The 19,652-nt window shown below is 42.4% G+C and overlaps 1 protein-coding gene across 1 annotated transcript in view; it reads right to left on the bottom strand.

Annotated features, from left to right (window-relative positions):
* Nucleotides 1–2,885: 2,885 nt before the first annotated feature.
* The window catches only part of LOC124286276 (calcium-activated chloride channel regulator 3A-1-like), a 52,727-nt gene continuing 35,960 nt past the window's right edge, over nt 2,886–19,652 (bottom strand). Inside the window, exons 10-12 of the mRNA XM_046722634.1 lie at nt 5,853–6,017; nt 4,214–4,423; nt 2,886–3,009 (exon numbers count right to left, since the gene is read on the bottom strand). Coding sequence (XP_046578590.1) covers nt 4,248–4,423; nt 5,853–6,017 — 341 coding nt within the window. The 3' untranslated portion in view covers nt 2,886–3,009; nt 4,214–4,247. The remainder of the gene's footprint in view (nt 3,010–4,213; nt 4,424–5,852; nt 6,018–19,652) is intronic.

The raw sequence follows: 19,652 nt of genomic DNA on the forward strand, positions 1-19,652 counted from the left end.
ACACACACACACACACACACACACACACACACACACACACACACACACACACACACACACACACACACACACACACACACACACACACACACACACACACACACACACACACACACACACATATTGTTACATCGAAGAATGATTTCTTCACTAACTTGGGGGAACCAACTGCAAACCTCATGCAGATGAATTATACGGGGATCATGCAACAAATTGCTGTAAAGCATGTGCAAATATCGTGCATGTGAACAGCTTCGTTGGGGTGTAAAGTTGTGTAAAGAATTCTCCAATTTTCACTGATTTACATCATTTACTGAACTCCTGAAAATAATCTTTTCAACGTTACGAATTTGTTTTACAATTCATCAGTTCATGTGTAAACAGTACCTTTAAACAGTATGAAATATTTAGCAAACTTTGGTTTAGAACAGTTGCCTGAAGTAAGTGGCTATATTTACACTAGTGAGTCATAACTTTTTAAGAGAAGTATATATATATATATATATATATATATAGCCATATAATAAGTAACAATTGATAGACCACACCTGGCTCGTTTATATTGTGGTTGTTGTAAATATTTTCATACGTGTTATTATTGTGACTTACAAGTACAACATTTTGTACATGTTGCCAAACACCACAGACAGCGTACCCAAATACAACGTTCCCCGCGTCTCACGATTCTAGCCCTACCTAGAAGATTCAGTCTATGTTGAAAGGGTTCATGACATCCTCTGAAATGGTCGATACGCCAGAATGGCCACAGCACGCAGTCGTCTCATCACTGTGTCCCTGCTGATACTGGGTGTATCCAGTTGATAAATGCGCAGGTGATGTTGCTCACTCTCTGGGATTTCAGATTGTCAAATATCTGGCCAGTCTGCCTGACGCGGCTCATTAGTCTGTTAATAGTCTGCATTCTATAGCCGAATCTTCTGACAATATAGCTTTTCGAAGCCACCATCTGAGACATCCCAAGAGCTCGTTCTGGCTGATAATCCTGGCATTGTGGTGTGAGCCTTTAACAGGTATACAACTAACGATCACCATCGTTAAAAACTGTTGCGGAATAACTAGTACGTGCGACAAAATCACGTTTTTAATAATTTGCGCCTGTACTGTAGTGTGCCGTACTGTACTGCCCAGAACTGTAAATGATATCTGCAGTGTTCAGGCAACATGTACTCAATGTTTGTGCCAATGAAAACACTCAGGTTGGTATGCATACGAAATTATCATTGAACAATAAGCGTTGGGTGTAGCTAAACGGTTAAAGCGTTCGCTCGTCACCCCGAAGACCCGGGTTCGATTCCCCACATGGGTAAAATTTTCTGAAGCCCATTTCTGGAATCCCCTGCCGTGATATCGCTGGAATATAGCTAAAAGCGGCGTAAATCTGAACTCACTCACTTTGGGTAGGACATGCTTACCCGTTTCGCGAGCCACCGGGACGCGCTTTAAGCCCAGTGAAAAATGTTCTGGATAATGGAGACAGTGTATTCTCTGGCATTGACAATATATATTTGCTCTTCGGTGTGTTCTTGATATACATCTATACAAACCCGCTCGTCGTGTGCCTTGACAGTTATCAATGGCAAAATGATCACAAGTTAATGTTAATCTCTAATCTCCATCGTTTCCGGCTGATCGAATATCTCATTTAATCGTTTCATTAAAAACACTGTCTGCCACTTCCTTTCGTTTATTGTTGAATGTATTTTAAGGACAAAGATACAAAGCAGGCAATTCAATGTAACACTGTTTCAAGATGCCAGACGTCGTTATGATGATAAACGTTGCTAAAACAACTCTCGCGCTGAAAATGAGTGCAATGCATATTACTCACATCTAAATTTTGTTTGTGATGGCAAAAATCACCATCTGGCTGTAAGGTCTTAGATAGGCATTAGAAGTAGCAAGTAAGCGTGGGGTATATAGATGAACAACTTCTTTATCAAGTTTTGCACAATGCATAGCGACTCAAGGACAACTCTCGACACTGACAAATGTCCCTGACACTGCAGCTTATCAATGAATACATATAACACGTGTCATTTGTTTAATAACCATGGCTCAGCTTACCATTTCGTTTTGGGGACTCTTTTGTACAATATCTTAACATACAGCTAGTCCCACTACAATTTACTGGTAGCATAACATTTTCAATTCTTCCCGGAAATGAACAATTCTCTCAGTTCTCAGTCATAAAAAGGTTTTAGATTTTAACATATAAGAAGACTTACTGACATCAAAAAGTAATACCTTGAGAAAGAGTGTCAGTTGAATATCATGCAAGCGTGTAATGTAAAATTACTAACATCTTCATCTGTAAAACTAAAGAACGTAACATCAAAGCGCACTGGACTGAATCGCACTGAATCTCGACATGTTTCACAAACATGTTTCACAAGATAATCATCGGACAAGCAAATGTGAGGATATGTGTTTTAAGTAATTGAAACAAATAAAGATGCACAGTGCAAAATTACACATAATCACGTTGTAATACTTAGTCTACGTAAATTCTAAAAAAGCTATTAACATTCACCGTCTTTGCCAAAGAGCCTTATATCGGATTTTCCTTAGTTTTAGGTTTCCTCATGCACATACAGATCACTATGACAACCAAGTACAACTGCAACAGTTACGGCCGCTCCCAGGCCTATTCCGACCCATATCAAGAAGTTGGTGGCAGGCTCGGATGCAGGCTCAGGGGCAGGCTCAGGGGCAGGGTTTTGTTGCGGAATGGTGAGAGGCTTCAAGGTGATGGAACGAAGGTTCGACAACTCTGACTGGCGACTGGCTTCGTCGAACGCTTTAAGCCCAAAACGTAGAAATCACTTGGCCAGTTGATCGGTAACCGAATCGTGACCATTTGCTGTGATCTTGCCGGAAGTGGGTCCAAGCTTCCGGTGACTAAATCTTCGTTCATAACCATCGAGGCTTGTGTGAAGTTAACTCTGAGGCTCGCAAAAGTCACCGCAACCCGCAGCTCATATTTTGCAACTGCAATGAACAACTGCCATGTGTGATTTAAATGTAAGACTGTTAACATATTGTAAAAGAAATTAAAACAAGAAGTATATCTCTGACAACGGCTTTTGTGTAAACATAAGCTTTATGTTAGTGGCGCAAATGTTATATTAATGAAGATACCAGTATCAAAGTTTTACCTGAACAAAACCGTTAACATAATCAATTTCTTGTAACAGGAGACCCATATAGCTGGAATATTGCAGGGTGCGGCGTTAAACAACAAACAAAATGTAACAAGAGACAGAAGAATACGTTCTAAAAGAGGGTTGGTGTAACCGACAAGGTCAAAATCAGATGTGGCCACCAGATGAGTTGATACAGGGGAGGCAGCAGCGGCGGGTCGGATTCAGAAGATGATTGGCAGCAGAGATTTGTCGTCCCGGTAGCGTACGACGTTCAAAATGCCATGAAGAATGTTGAATTGAGATCTCTCATGAGTTGTGATGCTACCCAATATGATTACAATTTTAGTTTGAACCTGACTATGGTGGTAACGAAACCGTCACCAAAACGGTCTGTTCCTTGCACGACCTTTAGAGCTGACTCATCTGTGAACAACCTACTGTCCAACGCTTGCCTTCTGAATCTCAGACGTTGTCAACATCACGTTGTACCAACGGTAACGTGGAGGCACATTTGCTGCACCCCGAGGCTGGGCGTTTTGCTCCCTGAGCCGGATGCCATGAATTACTTTCAACACAGGAATTGTACGAACTGTTAGTGTGGCAGTTTGGTATCGATTTCTTTATACGGGTGTCCTGGTGACGCCCCACGGGCCTACATACACAGACAGATGGACCACGGGACGACGGGCCACGTCATGTCATGAATGTTGCCCTGCTGTAGATGACGTCTCCTGAGAGAATCTCATGATAACATGTTTTGATATGGATGAAATTCCTGTTTCCTCACGGCGCGCAAACGATGATTTACAAGCAACCTTGGCATTGCGTGGGAGTTATTGACTATTAAAGAAAGGGATGGCTAAATTATCACTGTGCGTTGCACACATTTAAGAAAAACACATGTGCGATTATCATGGGTCCAGCAAACGCTCAAAACGCGCATCGAGGATATGTCTTCAACAATATGCATTTAAATTCGGAATAAATTTTGGTTAATATAACTTTATGAAAACCACAGTTACGTTTCCTTTAGTACTTCTGGTCCTCACCTTTTCCGACATTCAGGTCATCCCCTGGAGCAGTTCAAGACAAGGTCACGGTCTGATTGAGTTTGTTTTCTATAGCAATGTCAAGGTCGGTGACTCGTCCTGGATCCAGCTGGTCAACTGAGGAATTATAGCCAGATATATCTATGGCATCTGGAGAAGCTGTTCTGCTGAAAGCTTCCACCGTTTCATTCCTCACTGGTGGTGTTGTGTCTAGAAGAAACATACGACCATCAAAATCAGAAAAGGTTGCAACAGTCACGTGTATCAACAGTCACGTGTACCAATACGGTTGTTTCTTCCCTTCATGGAGCGTATGTGTACGTGTCTGGATAAGATGGGGAGTGGGTAGAATGAATGTTACTTTACTCTTGTGTCACCGTGGTATATAAATAACAGATAGAGTCCTACAACAAACCCCACATAGGTACGATGACAAGCTGTTCTGATGAAAGCTTCTATCCTTTCATAACTCACTGGTGGTGTTGTGTCTAAGAGAAATATACGACCATCAATATCAGAAAAAGTTGCATGATAGTTTTAATGGTGTTTGCAGTGACAGCAGTGCACGTTTAGTAACACTGTTACTTCCTCCCTTCATGGGTCATATGTAAACGTGTCCGGAAAGTTTGACGAGTGAGTAAAGTGGATATTGTTTTACGCGTGTGTCTCAATGGTATATAAATAATGGCATCACGTCCTACAATGAACTCTGCAGGGGTATGATGACAATACACCAGCTGAGCTAACATCACAACCCGATTCCCGCAATCCCTACAAATCACTGAGGGTCATTTTGGGATAGATCATGAATAACCTATCTTTCTCATAAGAGTCGGACAGTAAGGGTTGGACCATTTTCCAGTTTCATGGAACGTTGAGTATACTATTATAGGCTAGTGTCGTATAGCTAATGGAACGACGTTACTCAGCATTCACTTACATAATCAAAATTACTCGAAACATTGAAATCCATTCATCCAAAAAGTGCACATCAACCATGGATTAAGACAACTGAAATTTGCTGATAACCGAGTGATGAAGCATACAAGTTAGATGTTAGATACTGGTTTTAATGAAAACGTGGACTCAGTTAGTAGTTCAGCTGTAGTTCAGTTAAATCAGGGCGTGTCCGCCTCATGAAGATGAAAAGCCCAAATCAATAGGCTTTTGGTACTGTTGAAAGTGATGGGCTCTATGGCGTAACAAATCAAAATCGAAGTGAATAAGCGATACGTGCTGATCGGGGCTGATACAGAAAAGCTGATACGACTGGAACATTTGTCTTAAAGTACATTTGTCTTTAAACTACCTGATCCAATTTAAGGTTGTGTGATACTCGTTTATGGTAGATGGGGACGGGTGGACTAGTCTTCTGAGGCTGTACAGAGTTGTGGTCCTCTGGCATGCCAGAAACGTATGATCTTGGGTTCGGATTCAGGGTTCGTCACGACTATGTTTGAAGGTTAGTCAGCACCAGAACTCATGTTCATGTGTTTCGCCGAAGGTCTAAGACCAGCATCCCTTCAGACTAACATCCAACATTAAGCTTATATGCTGATATAACTGGGCTAATTAATGGCCTACAATGGACAAACTCTTGTCTTGTTGTCAAGTGTTGCTGTATAAATATAACACTTACTCTGAAAGACAGAGAGTGTTCTGCCAGACAGGGTGTTCCCAGATTTGATGATGACAGTCTCTCCCTCCACCGACTCAACCCTCACATCCATAGAGTAACGGGAGTTGGACTTGAAGCCGAGCAGATAGTTGCTGTAAACGCCGTCATTGGCTGTGTTGTCAGGGACTGTGAAAAAACGAACAAGTAAGAATACTTCAGCTCTACGAGCAATAGGCAAAACATAATAATATAATTATATTTCGGTACCCAATACCAATGCAATCTGAAGCATTCAATTTGTAAAATATCTTATGCATTCGAAATATTAGGCACACTTTTTGTTCTAGTGACTACTCTGGAAATTTTTTTTGAATGTATTTTGGGCCTACGGCCCTTTTACCGAAAATAAACTCTGTCTCTGTCTCTCCCTTCTGTTGCATTTTACGGTTATGGCCCGGGAAAGCGAAATCTGGATTAAACCTCCTCAATTTAGGTTTCGCTTTCGCGGGAACGGTCAAGCTACAGTGAACACTGAATTTAGCGTACCCGAGACTCTTAATACACAAGAAAAACAAAGAAGTGTGAGTCGTCGTCTGATACCGTAGTCATGGTAGAAATTTAATATATAGATAACAATAAATGTTTGAGTCACAGACTGTTCATCGATAAGTCACATGGATGGATCATGTGGAGGTGGAATTGAAAATATCGTGCATAGACAACTTACATCGTTAAGCATTCATTGACGCAATTTACGTTACCGCAATGTAATTTACGTTACTTATACATAAAGGGCGATAACAACCTAAAACTACTTTCACTTGCCAAAGTTTGATTCACATTTGACATTTCGGCAATACCAGACAACAAAACACAAAAGTTTCGCGAAACATTCCAAATTTCCAAATATGGCGGTAACGTAAATTATAGTAACGTAAATTAGTTCTGGTAATGAATAATGTTATGGCAAGGTGAATAAATACAGAATGCTTGGTTGGGGCACATTTATAACAACAGACCGCCGGGCCCCAAATGTACAGTGATGAAGACTATTACTGGGATGCTAGATTTGAGCTATAACGGTAACGAATGATCACTTGCTTAAAAAATCTCTACTGATTTCGATCATATTTTTCCATCTTGTAAGCAAAATCAATGTTAACTATATGTTTTTAGGTATCGAGAATAGATGAACAGGCCAATCAAGAAAAATTATCTTGTGGGTCTGTGCGATGATTTACCACAAGAAAAGCTGTAAACAAACACAACGTAACGTAACTTACTCTGACTCTACCGACATACGTGGGTTTGGGGTTTTGGTTGGTTAACCACCTTTCATGACACTAAATATAACAAAACTTCCGTTGGATAAAATTGTGCAGCAAGCTTAAATGCAAAGAATACGTACTACCGACATAGCTACGGAAGCGTAGTAGGGCCACGGTGATCTCCTACGTAGGACTTAATATCTCCTACGTAGGACTTAGTATCTCCTACGTAGGACTTAGTATCTCCTACGTAGGACATACTATCTCCTACGTAGGACTTAGTATCTCCTACGTAGGACTTACTATCTCCTACGTAGGACTTACTATCTCCTACGTAGGACTTAGTATCTCCTACGTAGGACTTAGTATCTCCTACGTGGGACTTAGTATGTCCTATGTACCTATGTTGCCGTGGTAATCAGAGGTCTATCACTTAGAGGTCTGTCACTTTTTGCGTAAAATTGCTTTGTTGATATCGGTCTGATAAACGACTGATAGAACACTGAGGCGACGTGCAACGGCAAGAGACTCTCCAGCCTCCAAACATCCAATGGCGATGTTTCGATTTACAGCAGTGAGATGACATAACGATATTCTTTCAGTTAGATAAAGAATGCCAATGATCGTCTTCAAGCCATGTATGTAGCCAATTTCCCTGCTTACGATTCCTCAGAACATTGCAAGCCACTTTTCCCATGACATATTCATGCAAGTTGACATTTTTCTATATAACGACTATGCGTTTTTGCGCAGTGTATCTGTTCCATCTACACAAACCAGCATTATGATGGCAAAATTATAACAAAAATCCCAAAAGAACAACGCCATCATGCTCAATCGGCGTTCGTTTCTTTTTCTTTGTATGGAATGGTATACTTGACCATTCCGAGTTTTGTACTAGTTACATCATGGTTGCCGAATAAACCGCCTGGTGAGATCGGTTATGTTCACTGGTGTGGTGGCAGCGGCATTCTTACTCACGTCAATAATCCGACAAATAGGATTCCAGTGACATCGTTTATTTTCATATCTACACAATCTATGAGCAACCTGCACAAACATGTTATGTTCATTGGACGTTCAAATAACGTCGTGAGTGCTTGCAATTTCGTGATATTATTGTAATCGAAATCATGGCTCAAAATCGGGCTCCAATGCAGTGGCAGTTGACCAAACACGAAACCATAACCTCTTTTGAAAACTGGCGACAGAATCCAGTTTATATCTTGTCATCAGATGACAATTTCTCCCCTTTTCTCGGGAAAAACCCTGCCGTTAATCCTACTCGGGGCTTACAGGACAATGAAAAACAGCAGCGCAGAAAATGTGCAGCTTGACTTTGACAGCTTGACTCTGTTCATGACATATGGCAGAAGGTCAGGCAGCATTATGGGTTCCAATCCACTGCAACCAATTTTCTAGATGGTGTTGACATAGAACTCCAGACAGAGGAACGTCATGAGGACTTGTTTCAAAGGCTGGTCGCTTTCATAGAAGACAACCTTCTCACTACCGGATGTGGCATTCAACACCATGGTCTGGAACCAGTCGCTGATGACAATCTCCCCAACCATGAAAATCACGATTATTGTGGTTACAGCTGATCCATCCTGGTCTCCCTCAGCTTGCAAAGCGAAAGTATGGGTCTGAATTCCATAATCAGACTCTGGCGTCACTCCAACCTGAGATTTCACAAGCCTGTCGTCATTGCTGGACGAACTGTGTAGCATTGCCTGACTGACTGAGTTTGGTTTTACGCCGCTTTAAGCAATATTCCAGCAACATCACTGCGGGGGACACCAGAAATGGGCTTAACACATTGTACCCATGTAGGGATTCGAACCCGGGTCTTCGGCGTGACGAGCCAACGCTTTAACCATTAGGCTACCCCACCACCCCGTGTAGCATTGAAGACACAAAAGCCTTCAGAGCTTATACGTCCACCTTCCCAAACAACAAACAGTCTCCCACTAGTCTCAACCAGATGTCTAAGTAAGTAACCCTTCAGTGGGTAAATTCTGTATCTTGTGCAAAACAGCTGAGCGTCCAGCTTATAATACCCATTACCTTAGGAGTTGCAGATATTATGAAAAGCGCATGATGTCTGGCAGTTCGAGGTTTATTGGCTTGGAGGAAGAGTAGTGAGTGCTCAGACGATGATCAGGAAGAACAACAGAACCTCTTATTTGATCAGCCCAGCATTAAACGTGTGAGTGTTGAACCCTCCCCATACCTCAACGCCTTTTATGAGCCTCACCCTGTTCGTCTAACTTTAGACACTGGTGCTACGAAAAATATGGTAGGCGGGGCAGGGAATCTAGATGAATAGACTTGGCTGCTAGGGGTAGATTAAGCACATGCAATATATGCTGACCAGGCATGAACTTGATACCGCTTCTGTTTAACACGTGGGAGAATGGGCAAATCGTTCATTCTCAGGCAAGGGAGTCAACCAAAGTAGACGCTATGTCAAAAAGTAGCCTTGCTACTGGTCTTTCCTTTAAAACGAATTAAAGCAGTAGGTGACAGGGGTACGAGTAGGCCTACTTTTATAAGTTGCGCAAACCCAAAACTTCCAAGCACAAACTTGATGATTTTGACCGGTGTGCAGTCCGTCAATTTGTACAAAGTTTATATGGAGTACAAAAGCAACTGCCTACTCTAGATATGATATATGATATGGCAAGAAGCCAATTGCATTACCAGGGTTCAAAGGAAAGTTTTGAAAAAATCTGAAAGACATGGGGTTTAGGTGGCGAAAAACGCAGTCAAATCGTAAGGTTTTAATGGAACGAAAAGACATCCTTGCAAAGCACATGCAATACGAACGTGCAATATAAAATGTCGAGATGAACATCGAATAATCATCTTTGTTGATGAAACATTGTTCCAGCATTGTACCAAAATGTTTGCAGCTTGATGGTGAGGTTGTGATAAATGGGGTTCAGACGTCCGGTACCGGACCTCGGCTTATTGTTGTTCATGTGGGGTCCGAAAACGGTTTTGTACCAAATGCTTTACTTGTGTTTGACTCAAAGCTCAAATCAGCAGATTATCACGACGAGATGAATTTTGATAATTTTTCCAAGTGGCTGCAGAAAAATTTATCCCACACATTCCACCCCACTCCGTCATTGTTATTGATAATGCGCCTCACCACAGTAAGCAAGTGGACAAATGTCAAACAACGGCTAACAGAAAAGATGATATCAAAGCTTGGCTACAAAGGCGCAATATTGCATTTGACGATAAAATGCTCAAAGCTGAACTGTTGTGTCTGGCAAAATCCAACATATCGGGCCCTGTCTATAGAGTAGACACTATGTTGAAACAACATGGCCATGATGTACTACCTCTTCCTCCTTACCAAGCAGAATTGAACCCAGTTGAATTGAACTGGGCCAATGTCAAAAATTATGTTGCTAAACAAAACTTGCAGTTCACAAAAACTTTGCTAAGAGTTGGCATAAACGAGAAAATGTCTGGAATGGTCTGAAAGTTGTAAACATGTTAAAACCATTGAAGATGGCTACTGGCAACAGGAAATTGCAGTAGAAAAGGAAATTGACAAAATCATGATCGAAGTAGGACTGGCAAGTGATTTAAACACCGAGACCCATTAAGAAAGTGACGACTAAGGCCCGAAGTACGCCTGAATCAGTAAATGGTTCGGTATTTGACCCCTGTGTGGAGAGGATGCACCAGAATATATACCGATTATACATCTGTTTGTAAACATAACAAATGTTCTTTTCTCTAGCATTTGTTTGTGGTGTTTTGTAAATAAAGTTATATTTGTCTTTGTTCAGTTTCTAAGGATCTTAGCTTTACACACACTTGATATAACAATCAATACACGATTTGCACGAAGAAATTGAACTTTTCAAGTTTTAGAGGACAACCTGTTTCACTCATTTTTCAAATGGACTGTTCTTGAGGGCGTTCCCATACATGCAAATTGGGGTCATTTGTCAAGTCATGGCTCATCTAATTGTAGTACATCAGTAGTGCATCCCAACGGCCGACAAGTTGGGGAGTCCACTGCACATTGACCAGAGAAAATGATTCTTTCCAACTTGACGCCCTCGTTGTCAAACGACTTGATGTCGACATGCTTGCAAGAATTCTTTTCAATAAAAGCAATGATATTCCTACACGACCCGCCAAGAACCAGATCGTTATCAAGGGTTTGAACGCCGTTTGTTATGGCCAATATCAAAGCAGTCATGCCACGGCTAGACTTACTCAGGCTTCCTTGATCCGAGCTCCCTCCTGTCAGGCAACAATCCTTGACCCTGAAGTGTTTAGTAAATTCACTGATCTCCATGAGGAATTTGATCTAGTGTTTCATCCATCAGTGTCAAAGTACAGTGGAGACTTGCAGGCATTTGTGAACATGCATTACAACCGTGATGCCTTGAATGAACTAAAATGCGAATTTGAAGAGCTGGAAAATGAGGCCAAGCCCGAGCAGGTCAACATCACTGTTGAATGCCTCAATATGTCTTTCCTGGTGCGGAAACCAAATGGCGGGAGTAGGTTACTGACTTCTTTCGGAGATGTTGGACAGTATTGTTAAACACAGCCTGCCCTTATGTTGACAATGTGATCAGAGATATAGGCAAGTGGCGGTTCATTGTCAAAACCGACTTACTGAAGTCATTTCATCAAATACCTTTGTCTCACAACTCCATGAGTCACACCTTTCAAAGGAAAACCGCGTGCACACACGCTGTGCTATGGGGATGCCTGGTTCAGAGGCTTATCTTGAGGATCTGATGTCACGCGTGCTTGGTCATCTTGTTCAGGAAGGACGTGTGATCAAACTAGCTGATGATGTGATTTGTGGCGGGGACACAGCTGAGGAATGTCTACATAACTGGCGTTTTGTCCTCACTGCCTTCATCGCAATAACCCTTGCCTCATCCCCTCCAAAACAGTAGTCTGCCCCAAATCAACCAACCTCTTGGGTTGGATCTGGAGTAGGGGTTCTTTGACTGCAAGTCCACATAAGGTTGTAACTTTGTCCATTGTGAAACCTCCAACCACTGTTTAAGGACTACGATCTTTCATCGGCGGGAATGTATTGTTGTACCAAGGACAGTCCTAGATCGCTTCAATCACCCCAGTAGTATTACAACGCGGTTCCTGCAGCAGTTCGGCTGGTTGTATTGAAATGTGTTTCCCTCTCCAGCAGCCATGAAAAAACGTGCGTTTTTGTAGTGTTTTTTCCATAATTTATGTATAATTCACGATTCTTTTTTTGATACCACTGTGTCCGTACGCATAAGTCGTAATACCGTTATGAGCAATCCATCGTTTGGTATCCATGGGCGACAAGGATGTTTTATTGATGGTCAGTCCGTATATTCTATGCTTGTCACTTCTGAGCACATTCATTTGGTGTTTGAACGTGTGTTTATCGAAGAGAGCATGTTTAAAGAGGATGTGTTTGATTTGCTGTTGAACCACGTATTTTTTCACTCCTTTAGCCTTTCGGATGTCACTGTTGTCGGCTTTCAGGATGGAATACATTTTATGTCTTAATCCAACGTATTCCATAGTGGGTGTACCGGTGCATTCGTCCTTCATTTTTCCCAGGATCTTTTTTTTGGTCGTATTGTGTAAAGCGTGATCCAATGGATAATTGCTCGTATCATACCAATCTATATTTTTAAGAGCAAGGAGTAGGTGTCGGTATACAACAACTGGCATCCATTACCGTACTGCTTTTTTGAGCTAATTGTAGTAGAAATCGTACATCAAGTGTTTGGAGAGGTCCAGGATGCTCATCCCCGAGTAGACCTGTCGATTTAATCTGATGTGGCTTTTGTTCATGTGCAGCAGTGCCAAATCTTCGTTAGACACTTTGCTTCAGCTGGGCTGGCTATGAGTTTTCTCATTTTTTCCTCTTCGAGCGATTGAACTAGTATTACGGTCATCCGTTTTCTTAAATTCTCCATCGTTTTGCCAAACACGGAATTGTTCATTAATTTATAAAGATTTTTCTCGAAATTACTGGTGGCTTGTTTTCACAGCTTGGTGTTTAACCGAATGTACGGTTCCATCCATGGACTTTGATCGAACTTTAGCACTCGGTGTATTTTTTTTAGCTTCATCCCCAACGACAGGTAGAGCTGTAGATTTCGATAATGCACGATGTACTTGTTCTTATCCATCAAATTGGGTACAAGTTTTTCCACTTGAGCTGGTTTAGTCGTCCCCAACAATTATCGATGATGGCCCGACATCCATTCTTGATCGACCGTTAGCCATTTGGGGGCCAGCGGATAACTGTTGTGGTCAGTGTGGATTTCTGTAGGATATTCCAAATGCACTTCGAATATGTATCCCATCTTAACATTCTCGCGGACAGCCATGATGTTATCCTGTTTACATTTTTTGCTATTAACCCACTCAAACCCCCTGATGGGTAGATATTGACTCATGGCCCAGCCGTACAGGTTGTTGGCATCGACATAGAGGAGATGGTTTGCGTGCTTACTCGAATCGTAGCCTTTTACGTATTTATTATATGCGTTTGGAGACAATCACGACCCCACCTCGCAGGACTTTTTCAATAAACATATGCATATCGTAATTTGTTAATAATTCCAACGTCACGCTGGTTATACTTAACAAGGCGTCCCACCACAGACCAGGACTGGTGTAATACCAGGCTGGATCGAGACCATACTGTTTTAGACACGTTTTTCTGAATACCTCGAACGCGTCGGCGAGTAGGAACACATCCATTCTAAAATACAGGTCATGATAATTCTGATAGGCTAGTTTTCCCACACCTTAAGGGTGTGGGCGTAATCATCTTTGGTGATATTGGATTTGGTTAAGCGGCTATAAAAGCGGTCGATGGGGGGTACTCATGTCTCCTCAAACTTAGAACAATCGTCCATGTACTCGTAGGTGTACACACCCTTTCTCAACAGCAAAGACCGAGTTGCCCCGTCGGTGTATCAATTGGTGATGGGAATGGTATCGTTGGCCTTGACCAAATTGGCGAGAGACGATAGTAGAAACTGGATGATGTCAATGAATTTCAGCCCGTTTAACGAGAAGGAAATGTATTTTTCGATGTTGTTGGGGACACACTTTATATCGCCCTCCAATTTCGAGATGGCTGCAGTAGAAGTAGAGCGGGGTTTCTGCCGCAGATGCGCCTTAGAGGCTTATTTGTGGGAATTAAGCCTTCAAGCCCCCCTTAAAAAAGCGCCGCTCTAGCGAGAGGCATCCTTCGATGTGCCACCAGCCTAGACCCAAAGTTCTGAGCACTGAGGTATCAGCTGGCTTGCCAATGTGATGGTTAGGTTGTTGGACTCGTAATCCAGAGTTTGGAGTTTGAGTCGGGAAAGCAACAGGAACTTTTGCAAGTGAGTGGAGGTATATAGGTCATGCCAGCGTTCATACATGAGCGTTCTACTGACATAGTATGTATGAGCGCTGGATTGGTCTCTAGATAGTGAGATTTGTGTGTCATGCTGGCGTTCCTACATGAGCCATGACTGAATGTGGTTTCTTGCATTGTATTGCAAGGGTTATTGGATGGGATTTTTTTTTCACGAGGCTATGTTCACATCAACAAAAACAGTTTAAGGTGAATATTTGATGAGATCCTTGTTTTTTGTCAGGAAGGTTTGAATGATTTGTTGTCGACCCTGTTCTATGAGCTTTTTTTTCTCATCTTTGCCGATGTCAGCGGTTTTCCGAGTTTTGGTTCGAATGTCTTCTTTCATTCGGTGGTATTTTGCGATTTCCAACATCCCCAAACGAAACTCTTCCTCGGAGATTTTGCTATCGGTGATCGCGTGGAAATATGATCGTTAATCGTGTTTAACTTGGCTTCGGCCAGAACCCTGATCTCATCATGCTTCAGTGCTTTCTGTTGCAGACGACGTGAAATGAATTTAAGGGCTATTCCCGCCACTCCCGATACCCTGGCGGTTGTTTCTAACCCGAGGACGACCGGTGTTTCCACGATGGTAGATAATAAGCCGACGCCTGCCACGCCTAATCCCATGCTAGCTGCCACGAGTGCCGTGTCCAATTGGTGTTTAATTTTGTTGATTTGTCGCAAACGAAATCCATCCACGGTTTCGAGCATTTGAGCCACTTCGTCCATGGCCGGATACAATCCCATCTCGAGTATATTATAAGTTTAGTAAGTAAGCTTCAATTGAGCCACCGTCAATTGTTGATGAATGTACTTTAAGCTGACAAGGTGCATATGCTCGGATAAATGAATGTAGTCGAGTGAAATGAGAGGCTCTAGGAAAACCATGACCCCTTTGAGGCTTGCGGTGGGGGCTCTTCCTGGTTCTGAATAAATACGACAACGTTTATAATGATGGCGATCATACCAGCGTATTTTTAACCCATTTAGAATTGGTACATCTTTTGCCGGGTCATCTATAAGAAAAACTTCAATAAGTGTAGAATCTTGTATCACTTTAATCCACGTTTCTGGGATTTCATAATTATGATTTTGCTTCAATCGCATCAGTTTATATTCGGGTTCCGGACGGGTGACTTACATATTACCCGTTTGATCTGGTAACGTTGATACGTGCATTGTGTTTTCGTTGAATGGAATAAAACCATCCAGTAGAGCCCCATGATTTTTCAGTTCGATGACATAACCATCCTCATCCATGATGAGATAGGGGTAGGTCAGGACAATATCGATAATCCAGTTCAATTTGAAGATCACTTCTCGACGTTGGTACACGTTCTTTTGTAAGTGCAGGACGTACAAGGTGTCTTCCGTCCCAGGTTGGTCGAATCCTAGCATGTCCCCGAGATCGGAGAACGAGATGGTGGCACTTTGATTCGGGGTTGACACGTTGCCCATGGTTATACTCGTATTATGGAAGAGTCTTCAATTGATTCTCCGACAACTTCCCGTTGGCAAACTTTAAGCTGATGAGATGGATTTTTTGGATGTAGAAAAATCTTCGTGAGCGTGATTTGATTCTCCAAGTTAATCGTGACTCCTTCGAGACTCATGTAAGCTAGACGTTTTTCTGTATGTAAATCGAGCAAACATGATTTTGATGTTTTCGAGGTCAACAGAGGTTTACTCCCGGTATAATTTCAACATCTCGGTCGGGTGGTGCCTCCCGGAAAAAGACTTCGATATAAAGCGTAGAATGGTTTGGAATCCCTTGTGTGAAATCAGTCATGTATTCAAGCACCAACTGTAAACTCGTATTTTGACTATCCGGTCTACTCGCTAGCAAATGACCAGCTTTATTCGGGATGAGGCTCATGATCACACTTCTTTGTTGCGTGGGCACATAAGCCGCGATGAGAATCCCCTTATTGAGGACTTTCATTAAATAATGATCCTTCGACTCCACAAACACGTAGGGAGAAACGAGGGTGATATTGAGTAGCCAGTCGATTTGGGAGGAGATCAACGTCCATTGCTTATCATCGGTTAGGACAAACTGGTACAACGTGTTTTTTAAGAGACCCCAGGTCTCGACATTGTCTTAATCACCTAGATTGCCATCGAATGCCGGGACCATCACCCTTTTGTTATTGTCATTGAGGACGAGATTGTACTGCATGCTTTTCAAGAGCCCTCCGGTTACCACATCGTCTAAATCTCCTAGTTTACTACCACCACCACCGCGGACTTCCGCTCGCGTGTAAGTGTTGCTTCTTAATTCTAAGTCGTATATTTTGCCTTCGCCCCGGCTTAGTCGAATCCACACGTGTCCTCTAGGTCGGAGATTGCGATGGTAGGACACTATCACTCACATAGCCGTTCCGGGACCCGAAGCTCGAGTCATCATTGTTTGATGTGCAGCGTGATGCTTAGAGAGCCTATATGCATCGGTTTATGTTTTATATCAAAAACAGATACTTTGAGTTCCGTGATGTTGTTCTGTACTGTAGGGGTTGAAAACGATTCCATTCTGCCGTCGTTGCACTTTTCCGTTTTCATCGGCACGGCTCTTAGCAGTGTGGAAGGACGTTTACCACCACATGAGCATTACTGACGGTCACGATATATTTTTTCAAAATATCAATAAAATTCGTTTTAAAACTCGTTCCATCCGCATCCACCACGATTTCCATTTTCGTTAGCACGTCACTAATGTTGAATGTAGATTGTAATGGCTTGTATATGTGTAACATGTTCGTTACGCTCCCAGGAATCATGAGTGGCGAGCCTGTTTAAGCTGCTACACGTGATCTATGACACATCGGGATGACTTGAAGTCGTTCTCTGTGATCTTGTGTAATACCCGCGTTGGTCGAATATCAGTCAACATAAAGGGAACAACAGACTATTCATCGATAGCAAACGCCACCATTTGTCCGACGGTTATTACAGCGTTTATATACGATGAAATTTTCAAACCCATTGGAGCCCATCTCAAACTAAATGAAAAACCCATTCGACTCGGTTGGCTCTTGGCAAGAACTCTCGAGTTGTCATCGAGACACCATCGCGGGTTCGAAATTACCGAGCTTCGTTGTCTATGACGAACTGTTCGTTCATCTCAATTCGCCCTTCCCCGTTGCTAAGAGCCATGACGGTGAAAACAGAAAAGTGTAAGTACTGTCGAACCGAATCATTTTCTGCCCTGCAGTACAAAAAAATAGCACAGGGCATGATCATGGAATTGAAACTATCCATCTTAGGTATAAAACATAAACTGGTGTATATGGAATATCTCAGTGTCACGCTGCATGTAAAACAATTACTCAAGCTTCTGGTCCTGGAACAACCATGCGCCTGAGAAAATGCCCTACCATTGCGATCTCCGATCTCTGGGACACACGAAGATTCGATGAACTCAGTGTCTAGGTATGGGATAAAGCATGAACCTTGGGAATTACGAAGAAGTAAGGATGTTTTCCCGACGGAATTCCTCTAGGGAAAACATCCTCACTTCTTCGTAATGCCCAAGGGTAAGCTTTATTCAACTTATAAACCGACCGAAGATATACTGTAGATATAATTTCAATATTTAGTTTACTTTTGAAAGCAACTGGAATGAGGCTGGCAGCCAACGCTTTGCCTTGCACGCAATGCACGTGCTCTGTACGTGCTACCCATGTCCTGCACATGCGCTACCCGCACTACCCGTCTTGGGAGGACACACAGTTCATGCAGACAAACAATCTTTTTCTTCACAGCGATCCTTCGTAGCCTAGTGGATAAAACCGCCAAGCTAGTGAGCCAAGGGTGGCGGGTTCGAAACCGTGTGTCGGCACTACATGTTGGAAGTTTTCAATAGTGTCATATTTTACGATCGCATTCAGTGATGGCAAGACAAAGTCGTAACAATCTTCAACACAAGTAAAAATCAAAGTCAAGTGCTATTCCTAAGAAAATCCCCGGGCAGAGGGACGATATTGGGGTAATGCCCCTAATCGACGGGGCATTGGGATATGACAAGAAATACTGCCTCGCTAGAACAATAGAGTGACGTCACTGGAGGTTTATAAGGCAAGGCATACGCTTTAAAATTAAGAAATAACATTTACGGGCGAACAGATGTGAGTGGTGGTGGTAACATAGGAGATTTAGACGATGTCATAACCAGAGGTCTCTTAAAGAAAGACGCAGTACAATCTCGTCCTCAATGACAATAACAAATTGGTGATGGTACCAGCATTCGATGGCAATCTAGGCAATTTAGACAGTGTCGAAACCCGAGGTCTCTTAAGAAAGACGTTGTACCAGTTGATCCTTATCAATGATAACCAATGGACGTTGATCTCCTCCCAAATCGACTGGCTAATCGATATCGCCCTCGTGTCACCTTACGTGTTTGTGGAGTCGAAGGATCGTCATTTAATGCAAGCCCTTAATAAGGGGATTCTCATCGCGGCTTATGTCCCCTCGCAAAGAAGAAGTGTGCTCGTCAACCTCATCTCTAGAAAAGCTGGTCATTTGCTAGCGAGACGACTGGATAGCCAAAATATCCGAGTTAACAGTTGGTACTTGAATTCAAAGATGGGTCAAATGTCTTACAAGAAATTCCATCCAATTCGACGCTTTATATCAAAGTATTTCTCGAGGAGGCCTCCCCCGATCAAGATGTTGACCTATTACCTGGAGTCAAACTTCGTTGGCCTAAAAACATCAAATCATGTTTGCGCGATTTATAGACAGAATGATGTCAATGCTTATGCTAGTCTTGACGGGTTGACGATTAATTTGGAGAAAAAAATCGCGCTCACAAATTTGTTTTTACCTCCAAATATCCATCTCATCATCTTAAAATTTACACATGAGAAATTGTCGGAAAACCAATTTAAGGCTCTTCCATAATCGAGTATAACCATGGGTGACGTTTCAAACCTGTGTTCACAGGCCTCCATTGCATGCGTTATCCGATCTTGGGGACACGTGAGGATTCGGTCAACCCTAGCCCAGTTTAATCCCGGGTATAGTCTGGGACAGGGGTATACTCTGGCCTGTTACACCGGTACGGAAAGTGCCATATACGTATTGCACTTACAAAACAATGTGTACCAATGACAAGAAGTGATCATCGAATCTCAATTGCACTGG

The sequence above is a fragment of the Haliotis rubra genome, unplaced genomic scaffold, assembly GCF_003918875.1.
Source record: "Haliotis rubra isolate DU_JTF1 unplaced genomic scaffold, ASM391887v1 Scf38, whole genome shotgun sequence".
Classification (NCBI taxonomy): domain Eukaryota; kingdom Metazoa; phylum Mollusca; class Gastropoda; order Lepetellida; family Haliotidae; genus Haliotis; species Haliotis rubra.